Source organism: Nilaparvata lugens, chromosome X (genome assembly GCF_014356525.2).
Source record: "Nilaparvata lugens isolate BPH chromosome X, ASM1435652v1, whole genome shotgun sequence".
NCBI classification, from domain to species: Eukaryota; Metazoa; Arthropoda; class Insecta; order Hemiptera; family Delphacidae; genus Nilaparvata; species Nilaparvata lugens.
This window is the reverse complement of record NC_052518.1, coordinates 86,022,580-86,036,085: the sequence shown is the minus strand read 5'-3', so window position 1 is coordinate 86,036,085 and position 13,506 is coordinate 86,022,580. Positions and strand designations below refer to the sequence as shown.

The window sequence follows — 13,506 nt, the reverse complement described above, 5'->3', positions numbered from 1 at the left end:
CTATTTTAATTCACTTACATTTTTATATATTTTTTAAGTTGCTGGCAGCTCATGCGTGAGGTTGGTGATATTGTCGCTGTGGAACCAAGACCCGACTACCTTCCTGGGCTATACTGTAGAGCCAGAGTCGTTTCAGTTCTGTCTGAAACGAGAGTAAAAGTCAAACTGATCGATGTCGGCGATTTTATGGAATTCTATGTAAGTGTAGTGAACTATACTATTTACACCCAATGTCCTTTATTTTATGTCCACTATCCTCCATTCTTCAAGTTCAATGTCTTTGCTGCCATTTTTATATTATTAGTTATTTTGGCACAGTTCATGAATTTTATTTATAATTATATCTATAACTCTATTCATTTATAGGAAATTTATATAACTTTTTAAAAGGTAGTATTATTGTAATACAATTATCCCAATCCAGAATAAAGTTAGTAACACAAGTACATTGTGAATTACCACAATCATATCTAGGCCTACTGTAACATGAACTTCTGTAAATAAAACTAATGAGAGACTATTGTGTGATCTGTAATATTTTCAAATTGTTCAGCAATGTAGAGTCTCATGTAGACCAAGTTGGAAGAAGAAAATAATACTCATAATTAGATCAAGTTCAATATCTGTTATAAATAATATGACAACAACCTAAAAAATACACAAAAAACGTTACAGGCAGCAGAATTCTAAGTGCATGTTTGTCAAACAGACACTGTAACAGGAAGACACAGTATACTGAGACATCCAAGTCAAATGCAGAATTAGTACATTACAAAATTTTTCTTTGGAGTCATATTGACACAGCGCGAGTAATATGCAGGGTTAATTATTATCCACTTTCAGATGTTGAAGCGTCATTTTTATAATTTCCTACAATTTTCAAATATTTTGTAAATAAACGGGTTTTGTTGTGATGCTCCATCACAACCACAACCTGGTATGATCGAAATAAATTGCAAAATTATTTATTGCGCATCTTTCAGTGTCACTCTAGTCATCAATGCATATCCGCTAGTCTTCGGATTGTCAGGCCCGGTTGCACAAAAACTTCTCAAATTTTAATTTCCGATTGAATTTTATAAGAACCAATCAATTAGAGAAGGGTTTCCTGCAAAGAAGGCTTCTCAGTTTGTTTCTAGTGGCATATAATCGGGATTAAAAGTTAACAGACTTGTGCAAACCGGGTGTCAAGAGTTTTCAGTCCAAAAATTGCATTATTATTATATTATTATTATTGTACTTTTAAAGAATATACAGTAAATAATCTTTCAGCTCTAGTTGCCCGAATTGGGTAGAGGATTATTTTTGTTGTGGAGCTCAACTAAAATTTTAATATTTTGTTTTGTTTTTGGAACTTACCTGGTAATTTATTAATTATGGTAATCTGATAAATTAGAAATATTACTATTGCCGCACATATTTTAGACTTTTAGAATTTTTAAAACTTGAAACAAGAACATAAAAATGAGGCCACCTCTGGAATATCTATTTAAAATTTAGAAATGAAGCATTTTCAGACAAATGCGTTTTGAATCTTTCTGCGTATTAAGTTTCGATAAATACATACTGTATTCAGACTTGATAACTGTATTTATTGCCAATGAATTCCCAATAAAAAATGTATTGCCATGAATTCAATGCAATGAATTGCATTTATTGCCAAATAATGATTGAGCATCATGCTTGAGTTAGCCTTTGAATAAAATGAACCATCGACATCGTTTGATTGGCAGGTGTACGCGTTGTTCGACCTTCCCGACAGTTTGAAGGTATATCCACATCTGACCGTGGACTTGTTTCTAAGCGGTCTCAAGCCTCCCGCCCGTGACTGTGACTGGCTTCCCAATGCTGACCAGTTCTCACGTATCTGGGTGGAGAGAGCTATGACAAACTCTCGCATCAACGAAAAAAATTTCATTCACGGCGAAGTAAGTAACTTACCATACAAGACATTGTCCCAAAAATGCGAATCTTAGTACAGTACTAACACATTCAATGCAAGTTTTGAGTTCTAACAGCAAACTAAAATCTACTTTAAGAAAACCCTTCAGGCTGGCCACTAACAGTTGAACATGCATGACAAACAGTCGTCATACATTGTGTCATCACAGCTGTGATCACAGGGAAACGCTTCGAGCAAATTTTCTGAGGTTCGGTTTTTGTGTCTCCGATCTTCTTTTTGTTTATTTAATCTTCGCTGCTCTATTTGAAGTTAAAATATTTTTCTGTCATTGTAATCTGTGATTTTCCAGTGGCTTATCTAGTGTTATTGGTTTCTTATTCTATGTTAGAAGCCTCTCGATGATGATGAAAATATTAAACATGATGTACATGTCCTACCGTTAGGCCAGCCTAAGTTTTCACAGAAATCTAAATAAAAACGTTGTTAATAAAGTCATTTTCGTGAGTGGAATAAATTTCTCAATTTGAAACGTTATAGTACTTAGTGATAAGCGTTCTAGTATTTGAATATTATTGGTAGAATACCTATGTGTAGCATCTATTTTGGCAAAGAATACAACTGTAGTGAATTTTTTATTGAATGAAAACTTCTTGAAATTGACACAACCAAGCACCTGAACATTTTAAGGAACTAGTATCGGTTGTCAAGCTGCAATTATCAATCCGTAGCAAACTGAAAGCTTTAAAACGAGCACTAGAATACAATATAGTGTGTTTGTTTATACACGTTACATATGACAGGCTACACATATACTATTGGCTTCATTCACACTCAGAAAGCGTAAATTTCCAAACATGTTAGGCTACGCATAATATGCGTATGGTGTACATAATATATAATACATTATATGGTTGGATTCATTCACACTACACGCATCCTGTTGCTTGACTTTCAACCTTCCATCAATTTACTAGTAGGGATTGATAATGGTAGTGTAACAGCCAAAACTAGTTTTTTAAAAATAAGTCGTGACAATTTCAAAAGTTATTTGCTATAAAATGAATATTATGCACCTACATTTTGGACTCGCAATTTCATTATATTTTGTGACTTATGAATTGTTTTTTTTTAAATTATCAGATCCAGATGAAAGTCAATCATTGTTTATGGATGACGAACATCAAATACTCTGGATGGAGAGGAAAGAGCTCAGTCGAATCAAGTCTAGGGTTTGAGCTGCTGTCAAGACAACTGGCTGAACCAAATTCAGATGATAAGACACGGCTTAGAAATTTATTCGAAATCGCTGGGATAACCGAACAGGGTAAAAAACCTTTTATCATTTTTAACAAAAATATCCGAATGACTAAGACAGAGTTGTCTTTATGTAGTTTGGACGAGGCTAATGCAATTGATTCAATTTCACAGAATTGATTTCAGCACAGTACCGAATTGTTTTTTCAATTTTCCAACTATAAAATATAAGTTAGATCATGAAAAGGAGGAGAATCGAATCAATTCAAAATTATTCCAAAAAATATCATTGTAATGTAACTTCATGTTCCAACACAAAGTTTTTTAGAACTTGCTCAGAGTGAATCACACTTTTTGTTGCCATTATTCATCAGTGTGAGAGTTGTAGGAAACTTACAAAATTGAAGCCAAATTATTCAGTTACAGTTAGGTGCTCGCCTAATATCAACTAAATTCCTATTGTAGACCTAATTATTGACTAAATTTTACCTGATGAGTGATGAGAATGTATCATGCCTGAATATACAATGAGAATGAAACAAATGATCATCTTTCTCAATATCTTATGTTATTAAATATTACAAGTATCAAGTACCTCAGTTTTTAGGTTTGAATATCATAACCCAGTCTCCTTCTGGAATAGCCACATTAGCAAACTGAAAAATATATTCAGATACATTTAACTATTGTGAAATTGCAATGTGAAAATTGCTGTTTATATTTTGTTTCTCATTTAATGCTACTACCTATAGGCCTATTATAATTACTATTAAATTCTTTCTACATCTAAATTTGAATGTACCGGGTTAACATACACTATATTGAACTAAATACATATCTAAATGAATAGATTGTCTTGGAGGTAGTATTTGTATGTTTTTTTGAAAATACAATTCTAAGCGGGTCTATTTACAGCACTTGTAAAGTTCAACAAATTTTTAGTTGTGTAACTTTTGTTGAACGTTGAATATCAAGACGATATTCAATTCCACGCTGTATTATTTTCAGATTGATTTTGTTCCTCTGAATCTCTTCAAATTAAACATCCTGCTTTTATATTATTTATTTTTTTCATACAATTCAAGATTTATCAACATTGGCATCGTGGGCTTCTTAGAAGGAGCGTCTAGGTATAGATGATACTCTGTTGAAGATGAACGTTTTTGAGCCATTATAATAAACTATTTGTTGCTTTCTCTTTTGTAATGCTGGTAGCATTGGTCTCTGTCACCCCCACATTGTAGCCGACTGGATTCAATGAAAATCATCACAAAATCGATCATTTGCAGTGAGGTTCAACAAAAAAATAGACGCCATTTTATTTATCGATTTACCTTCGAAAATAAACTTTAATAATATTGCTTTCGGTTCAATAATATAAATCGTGGTAGCCCGGTATAGTCGGTCTTGGTGTCGTTACACCGCATAAAAGCTTTCCTTACATATGTTACCCAACTCTTGTACGGTAACTCCAATAAAGAACCAGTTCTACTCAACTTTTGTTTATCTTCATCTGACTCAATTCTATTCCAAAAAAAACTGATAAACAATTGAAACCTACTTGATATGAAAAGTGGAGCCAATATTCACTGAAATATCCGATAGCCTAAATGACGAAGAAAAATTTAACTGAAAATAAAAGTAAATTGGAACATGAAGGTGATTTCGGATTATAGATTTCAGATTATAGAATTATCCATAAACTGTATTTTTGTTAGAGGTTATGTTTTTTCAGTTGAATATCATATATTATGTTGAATACATTTTTTTTTCAACTATAGGAGCAGGAGCAGCAACGGAAATAGGAGAACAGCAATGGGCTGAGCTCCCTAGAAATGTATACTCTAATGTAGAGGTGCTATCTGCTCAAAACCCCCAATGTATATATCTGCGTCACAAAAGCGTAGCGGACAGGTAGGCCTATTCATATATCAATCTATTTATTGTTCTAATTATCTAACGTAATGTATTGAAATCAGTCTATTCCAATAACACCTTTAACACATTTGGGCTTGCAACATAAACATTCTGTTCATTTCTATATTATGGTATTTTTCTCATAATTGGATTTAACCATTACAGTAAGAGTCTCGCTAGCTTGGTTTTCATTAAGTTGGCAGTTCAGAACATGCGACTGCTCTCTTATAACAATTATAAACCATTTTCTTGTCTCCTCTATTTTTTATTATTTTAAATTTTACTCACTTCCATGAACTTGTCAGTACATTGATTTATTGCCAGTTGATAAAGACATTTTTAGTATAATATAGAACATGATGTTACCAATTAAAATGCTTGACCCATCATTCACACACTTTTTAAATATTCAGAAATGTAACTTAGCCTTCTTCTGGTTATCATTAATAATAAGGACGAGTCATTTAATATGGGACTCTTTTGTACTATCTATTATTCCTATATTGTGGTATGATAAGTAGTATATGTAGTAGGTCTATGTATTTAAGGAAATACAAGCTTTTTATAGTATACGAGATTTTATAGTGAAAAACACAAATTCAATTGATTTAATATTGAGAGCATCAAGAGTTTCTTACCACATTAACTTCATCTTGAATTCTACTTTTTTTAAATTTTCAGGAACAATTCAACCCCATCCTCTTACATAGGTTTTGTATGCATTAAACACAGAATAAAAATGATGACAATCACTCTTCATTCATTAAGAATGAATATAATTTAAGCATCAATAGTGCTACTTTATCGTCCTGAATTAAGTTACTTTGATCACATTTCTTACAAAATATTTTTTTTTAACCTGTACCTAACTAAATTAAAATATGCTACATATATCATAATTTTTATTATTTCATAATTTATTATACAGTTCATAATTTTTGATAATGTAATTTTAATTAACATTCATATTTATAATCTTCTGCTAAAAGAAGATTACTTATCTTTTTTCCATGCTATAAATATTATGAAGCTAGCGAGAACAGCAAATGCTCACGTAGGAGACATATGGACAGAAGCTTGACATTATAAATATGATAGTTATTGTAATAAGTAGGCCAACTGTACTGCCAAATTTATCTTATCACGATTCTATCTATTCCATATGTTAGCTAAATTGACTTACTTATTTAAGAACGTAGGAAGGAAGTATACAGTAAATAAAATACGATTTGAAGGAGGAAGGAATTTCTATTGTAATTGTTGTATTAATTTAATTTCAATCCCAACGTGTATCATTAATAATTATTCGTTATTATGTGAGATTTTATAACCTATAATAATAATAATTTGGAAAACATTAACCTTTTATCCAAATTTGGAAGAGACAATTGGTACAGGTTCAGCCTAGTTTTTGGTCATAATTATAGTTTTTTTGTAGAATAAATAAAATAAAAATAACGTGTGTAAGATAACGAACAACTTTTCATTCACGCTACCTATGTTCATTTGTAGCTTATTTTTTTGAGTGAGTTTGTCATTACCAAATGATTCTCTGTTCATTGTAATTTTATTAAAATTTCCATGCTTCCAGGCTCGATCTGCTAACCGCAGATATCCAGCACTTCGCCGAAACATCATCACATGTGAAAAAAGGAACACTCGACCTAGGCAGTATTTGCCTTGCCCTTTCTAACAATATGTAAGTATACTTACGTATAGGCTACAATGTAGCCAAACATGTCATTTAATATCACAATCTTGTTTAAGATAATCCATTCAAAAAACACACCAGGCATAAGTGTTGGTGTTAAAGCATGTACCGTATGTAATTGTACAATGAATTAGTGATATTCCTGATATCATCCCAGTGTTATCATTAAGGATGGATATCACAGCATCTCACCAAGAACAGTATCTCACATTATTACTTTGGACTTTATTACAAAAATCGGAACCTGCTCTTATAGTTTGAAGCGGTGCTTGCTTTGCTCAAATATTCACCACTGCCTAGGCTACTTATTTGGTACTCTTTAAATAGCACTTAGCTCAAGCGGTTATTTAAAAAAGCCATGACTTCTGAGGAGTAAGGCTGGCCTTAGAACCCTTCGGGAATCAGGTCTTGCCCCGTTTCAAGAAGTACTGGATCCACCATCCGCGGGTTACCAGTTCTCATGGTGAAGGGAAAAGCCGCCAACCATGGGAACTATATCACCTAAGGTGACTCATACGTCCCTGGGAGTAGCTATGCCCTATGGGTGTACGGCCAGGTGAAGGCTCCAAAAGACTATGGAAGGTCATCTGGACTTTCCGTCTCTGAAAGTAGCAGACATGTGAAATAACCCAAACTGTGGGATCCGAGGGTAACGCATTCGTCTCTGGAAGTCGAAAGTTGGCCAAAAATTACGAGCCTCAGTAGCAAGCTGTCATTATATTATTCACAACAGAGTAGTTCTTTTATATATAATGCAGAGATTGTTTCAAATTTGTTTCCAAATACCAAACTGTAATGAATTGAATAATATACATTAGCTAGTGTGAGGTTCGGGATAATGGTATTTCAAATTTGATAAATTGAAATCTCTGTTTATGGTACAACTATTACAGTGATTAAGATTCAGGCTGAAATCTTCACTTCACGATATTGTTGGCTTCATTTTTATAGATGGAGAAGGGCAAAGATTTACAAAATATCCAGTGACCTTGAAATACTAGAAGTATTCTTCGTTGACGAAGGATGCAGCGGATGGGTAAAATGGGATGAAGTGATGGAGATCCCTCAAAGCTTCATGAAACGCTTACCATTCCAGGTAAATACATGCCAATACATTAACACTAAGTAAAGACACGTCAGGGAAGCTCAGGTGACAGTCTGTTATAAGCTTCAAATTACAAATTAGGTACGGGTGACTCGCAACCCATCTAAATCTCGTGATCTATTCATCTCTCTACATCCATTGTCAATTTCTGTAAATGTTACCTTTGGCAAAATCCTTGTAACAATTATCAATAAATATATCTTATCTTAACAACATGCAACACACTCAGAACAAATATATTTCTCTATATAACTTTCAATAAGTATCTCCGTTAAAATTGGTTTATCAGATAAGGTTCAAAAAACGATCGAATACTTCGATTTTGTTGGGTGATGCTAGTGGTGAAAGAACCATGCCAATTAATTTCCGAATATCGTGATGAAGTATATCTGGCCATCCCTATTACTAGCAACCGTAAACAAGAACTGCAGTATTAAATCAATAAAGAGAAAAGATCATTTAAAAAAAGACAAAAGTTCATTCTTTAGCAAGCAGTATTGTGTTCAATGACTGAACATTACACATTTTTGTTGAATTCAATATTTAATTATTGTTATTCTGTAATGTACTTGTCATTAGAAATAAAGATTCATTTATTTAGAGCAACTTGTTACTTTTTGTGTCACGGCTTCCCTGAAAGTTATCACCAAAGGTGAAGCGCAACACATTTTTGGATTACTAGGGGAAATTTTAAGATGTGGTCTTAGAGCCTCAGGTTGCGACAGGTTGACATACCTTAGTTAAATTTCTATTTATTTTTTAGAGAGTGTCTGTTTCTGTAAATAATTGATTCATTTTCATGTGCGAAAACTTTTAAATTGATATTTTGGTGTTTATTTCATCTTTGAAACTGTAACTACCAGTATGCAGTGGATATAATAGTTGTAGTTTGGGATTGAAAATTAATGCTTATAACTTATTTAAACAACATGCTATACTTTTTAATTCTTCCTTTCTCATTTTTATTGTTATTTCCTTTATGCAAATATAGATCATTTTTGTCTGTGGAAATGGTATTACAAATTCATAATTGTAGTTCTGAATAATTAAATGAGAAAAAACAGAAGGCAGCGCTGAGCTACCGCTTGCATTAGTGAGATTCATTTTAAACAATCAGCATTGATTGGATGAGATGCATCTGTGACCAAAAAAGCAGGAATTTTGATGTGATCTCACTATAATATTATGTTCCTTTAGTGTGTCAATCAAGATATTTTGACCTTTTCTGTCCTTTGTAAGCATTAAACGACTCAATAAATAAAATTTTAATAACAAATACATGAGTAAATTGAATTAACAATAATTTTGTAAATGATAATAATTGATTTCAGGCAATAGAATGTGAATTGTCTGGAATGAAAGAGCCAAACGAAGGATGGGTTGAGTCGGCCATATTCGACATAACAAATTTCAAGGCATTCAGAAAACCTATCCAAGCTCACGTAATCGAGGAGAAGGGGGAGAAGGAACCAGTAATGGGGGAGAAAAAGTACTCCATTGTTCTGATAGATGCGAACTCCAGTCGCAACATTATTATCAACAGAGCGCTCCACAATTGGGGATTCGCCAAAAGGCAGCCTCAGGAGGGCTCAATTGATGAATTACTTCATCAATTCGAAGCTTCCTCTCTTCAAGAGGAAGAGGATTAGTCTTAATTAATTTCAATTTTCTTCAATTTTTCTCTGTAATTTTATAACTGTATTTTTTTTGTTCTGTCAGTAACACAGTAATTCAGAAATTTAATTTATCTAATCAATTTATCATTCACACATACATTTTTAATTCATTCATTTATTATTACCACTTTTTTATTGATTTGATTTTTTATTTAACAGAATTTGATGCAGTAGGCTATTTTTGCTTTAACATTATAATGTAAGTGAATGGACTGGAGTTTGTCTCTATCAGAATGATGGATTACTTTCCCATGTTACCGGTATGTGATATCGGATGGGCAGGTTAGTTTGTCGGTCCCGGCTGAGGCCCATTAACTGTCGTGAGGCCCATTGTCGGTTTACATTATATATTCAGGCGAGGTGGAACTTCCGACAGGGACTCGATTTACTGAATTTACTTTTCACTTGTTTTGTACAAGTAGCCTAACTTGGTTCATTTTTATATTTGTTACTAGTTTTTCTACTTGTTATTACTACTTTTGCTACTTAATACCACAAATAATACTATTATGGAGTAGCCTACTTTAGCTTTTTTCTAGACGAAAGTTAGCTAGCATTTATACAAAAAATATTCTGTAGTGTTCTCTAAGAATATAGTGTTAGAATACATTTTCTCGCATGATATTCTTATCATACGTTTGCAAAATAGTGATTTGGAATTCTCTGGTTCAGATAATGGACTTTATAAAACAGATTAATTTCATGAAGTCATCCAATTTTATTGGAAATAATGCGAATTTCGGGTTCTATCAAACTTTTAGGGTTTCCAACAGATGCAGTCAATATAGGCTACTGTATTTGCACAAGCTTACATTAAACAATAGTAAAATTGTGAAAATAATACAGTATATTGTACTCAGAGTTGATAGCCACAAAATAATATTGCCTAGAAAGCGAAAGAAATAAAAAAAAGGTTTTACAATAATCAAAATGAAAGAGAATTTTGAACTACAATATGAAGTTTGTTTGAAATTATTTATATGAGGAATGAAAATAAAAAAAAAACATAAGTAGATATTAGTTGTTCAGGCTGGTGGCTGTGATTTTGCAATAAAGACTGAAACCATGTAGCAAAATGCAATAATAGATTGCTAAGCAAATATTCAGCATATGATGAGTAGTGAGCAAAATCAGTATTGTTCATGATTATATTTAATTAGTTTTTTCATTTTATTGAATTGAAATTGTGTTGCTTTATTGTTTATTACGTACATCATTAGTCTATATATTTGTTATAGTCTAGTCTTACATGTTATCAGGTAGTTTTATGAAAAAGAAAGCAATATGTAGAATAGAAATCTCTTTTCATAAATATTACTGAATCTGAGAATCTACATGTAAATAGTATTAAGCTGAACATCTATAGTAGAAATTATTTTTGAAAAATACCATTATTGACCGAGCGTAGTGAACTCGGATTTTCTTTATCTGTTTGTGATGAATTCTCAATCGACATGTAGATTTTCATGAGATTTGAGAAAAAATGTTCTCTTTTGAATTGCGCGACGACGTATAGGCTATGTAATAGTTTTGAAACTTTCAATTTTAAGGATAACATAGAAGGAAAAGGAAGGGTATTTTCCTTACTGTGATATTACTGTGATTTATTCTAATGAATTACTTACAATATATAGATCACATCTGCTACTAAAAATGAAAAACATGTTATTAGGGATTTACTGTACTGTATATAAAGATATTAATAATCCACAATCACATGAAATGAGAGTGAGATTTAGAGAATTGACTTGAGAAATAAGCTTTCATGTCCTCAGTTTATTTTCAATTTGAGAGTATTCATTTGGCTTTCTTCCCTAGTACTTGAAAGTATTGTGAGATAAAATAACATACAATATTCTGTAATGCCTATACCCAGAGACTAACTACCGGTATCTACAACAGAAGTTAAAGATAAGTGCGGCAGTTTATCAGTTTGGTAGAAGATAATGTAGGCTGTGAAGGTTTTCAGATTTAAATTAAAATTAAGTATTCTAGACGTAGTAAATTCAAGGTCCTAAATAATTATATTTTCTCCACTCACAAATAATAAGTGATTGGTTGCACAATCTCAACTTTATATCTGATGATTATATCTATCAGGTTCTCATAAATCATAAGGGATATTTCAATGAAGAAATAATATTTTTTTACAATGATGCTTCAATCATCTTTGATACTTTGATACATAGTCAATGTGAGAATGTCATAGTCATTTTAGTCATAGTCATTTCAGGCTACTATCGATAATTACTCCCAGGTACCGAGTAGGCCAATCGCTTACCAAATACAGGTTATAGAAGAGGTACCTACTTACAATCTTAAAACCGAAACTTATTGTGATCTCATTACATCTAAGATGAGCAGATTGAAGTGAAATAGAAACTAAGTTTCTATGATGTGATCTGAGAATTTGATTAGTCTAATTGGAGTAATCCCTCTCTCCCACCCTTAGATAATTAAATATATATTTGATATAAATGAATTTATAATATTAAGATAGATATTTTGTTTAGATATTTATATCTACTAATAGATCTCCACTATTAGAGCTGTGTTAGCGTAAGAAAATATAAAAATATATTTATTAATTTTAGAATTATGAATTATATGAACTAGTATTATAAAAATCTAGTCTAATTCACTGCACACCGTTTGTGGCCCGTTTCTCGAAGTTACCTATTCACTGGTAAATTCGACTTGTTACTTTTTCTGTTTTTCTAGCAAGTTTCACCTGTCTTTTCATATTGTAATGTCAAAATATTTTCTTTTTTTTTTTAATTATTAGTGACGGTCACCTGTTACTTATTTTTTAAATATTTGGTTAGTTTTTTTATAACTGGTTTCCACTTGTGAAATCTGACAATTTTCAAAATTTCGAAAAGGTACGGTACGAAACTGGTGCTTTTGAAATGATGACATATACATATCTAGTAACATATAATTAAGGGTTGAGGAATATTATTTCACAATAAAAACACATGTTGTACTTTTAACAGGTAGGTAGCCACTATAAAAACATATGATACGATTTTCCTGAAATTAAGAAGTTTGTTAGCAAGCATAGTAGCCGCACCACGAGATGGCATTTAAAACAATGTCAGACAGAGCACATATTGCTAGTTCCACAAGTCGATTTAGATTCACCTAAGTTCATAGGTGAATATGTAACTTGTGACTTCCGAGAAACGGATCCCTGATAGCAAAATTACCTTTAATACCAAAGATACAAAAATTACGGATCCCTACCTTTGCAAAATTTGATCGGATAGTACCAATTAAGTTTCAAGTGACGGTTATGTAGGTATAAGTTATCATGTGTAATATTGTATTAATTTATTATAACGTACATACAACAAACATTTAGGTGATATTGTATAAATTGTAAAAAAAACGAATCATCCATTCTAATACCACTGTCATACATGACATTCACATACTCTGTAAACTTCTATCGTCACTGGGGGATAGAAAATGGTGTTAAGAATGAAAATGGATCAATCTTTTTTGTACAAAATTGAAACGCTTTTATATACCATTACGAATAGAAAAAAAAGGATTCATTGTATTATTATAAAAATGAAGTATAGAAATTAGTTCAAATACAACTGTGATATGACGTGCAATAGTTGTATTGTTTATAATAAATATGTTCAAGAGAAAAATATTTAATCAAGAACGGTTTTTCTTTATTTGTCTTTTATAAAAATGAATCAGATTTGCAAGTTTCTAGTACATCAGATTAGCTATTCTTCATATCTATTCTCGTTGTTTTTACTATGAGCAACTCTGATATATCATTTTTGATACCTTTCCTTTTTTTCCTTTCTCAACTAAGGCCCAGTTGCACTTATATCTATTAGATTTAACCGGGATGAACAAATTGAAGATCCGAATTGAAGAACGATTTGAACATCCTCTGATTGAAGACGCCATTCGCTTC

The 13,506-nt window shown here is 32.0% G+C and overlaps 1 protein-coding gene across 1 annotated transcript; it reads left to right on the top strand.

Annotated features, from left to right (window-relative positions):
• The first annotated feature begins 24 nt into the window (after positions 1–24).
• On the top strand, positions 25–9,539 carry LOC120354682 (putative ATP-dependent RNA helicase TDRD12). The gene is made up of 7 exons (XM_039442088.1): positions 25–198; positions 1,734–1,928; positions 3,044–3,227; positions 4,939–5,071; positions 6,666–6,773; positions 7,737–7,881; positions 9,222–9,539. The coding sequence occupies exons 1-7, from the start codon at positions 52–54 to the stop codon at positions 9,537–9,539; spliced, it is 1,230 nt and encodes a 409-aa protein (XP_039298022.1). The 5' UTR covers positions 25–51.
• Positions 9,540–13,506: the final 3,967 nt, after the last annotated feature.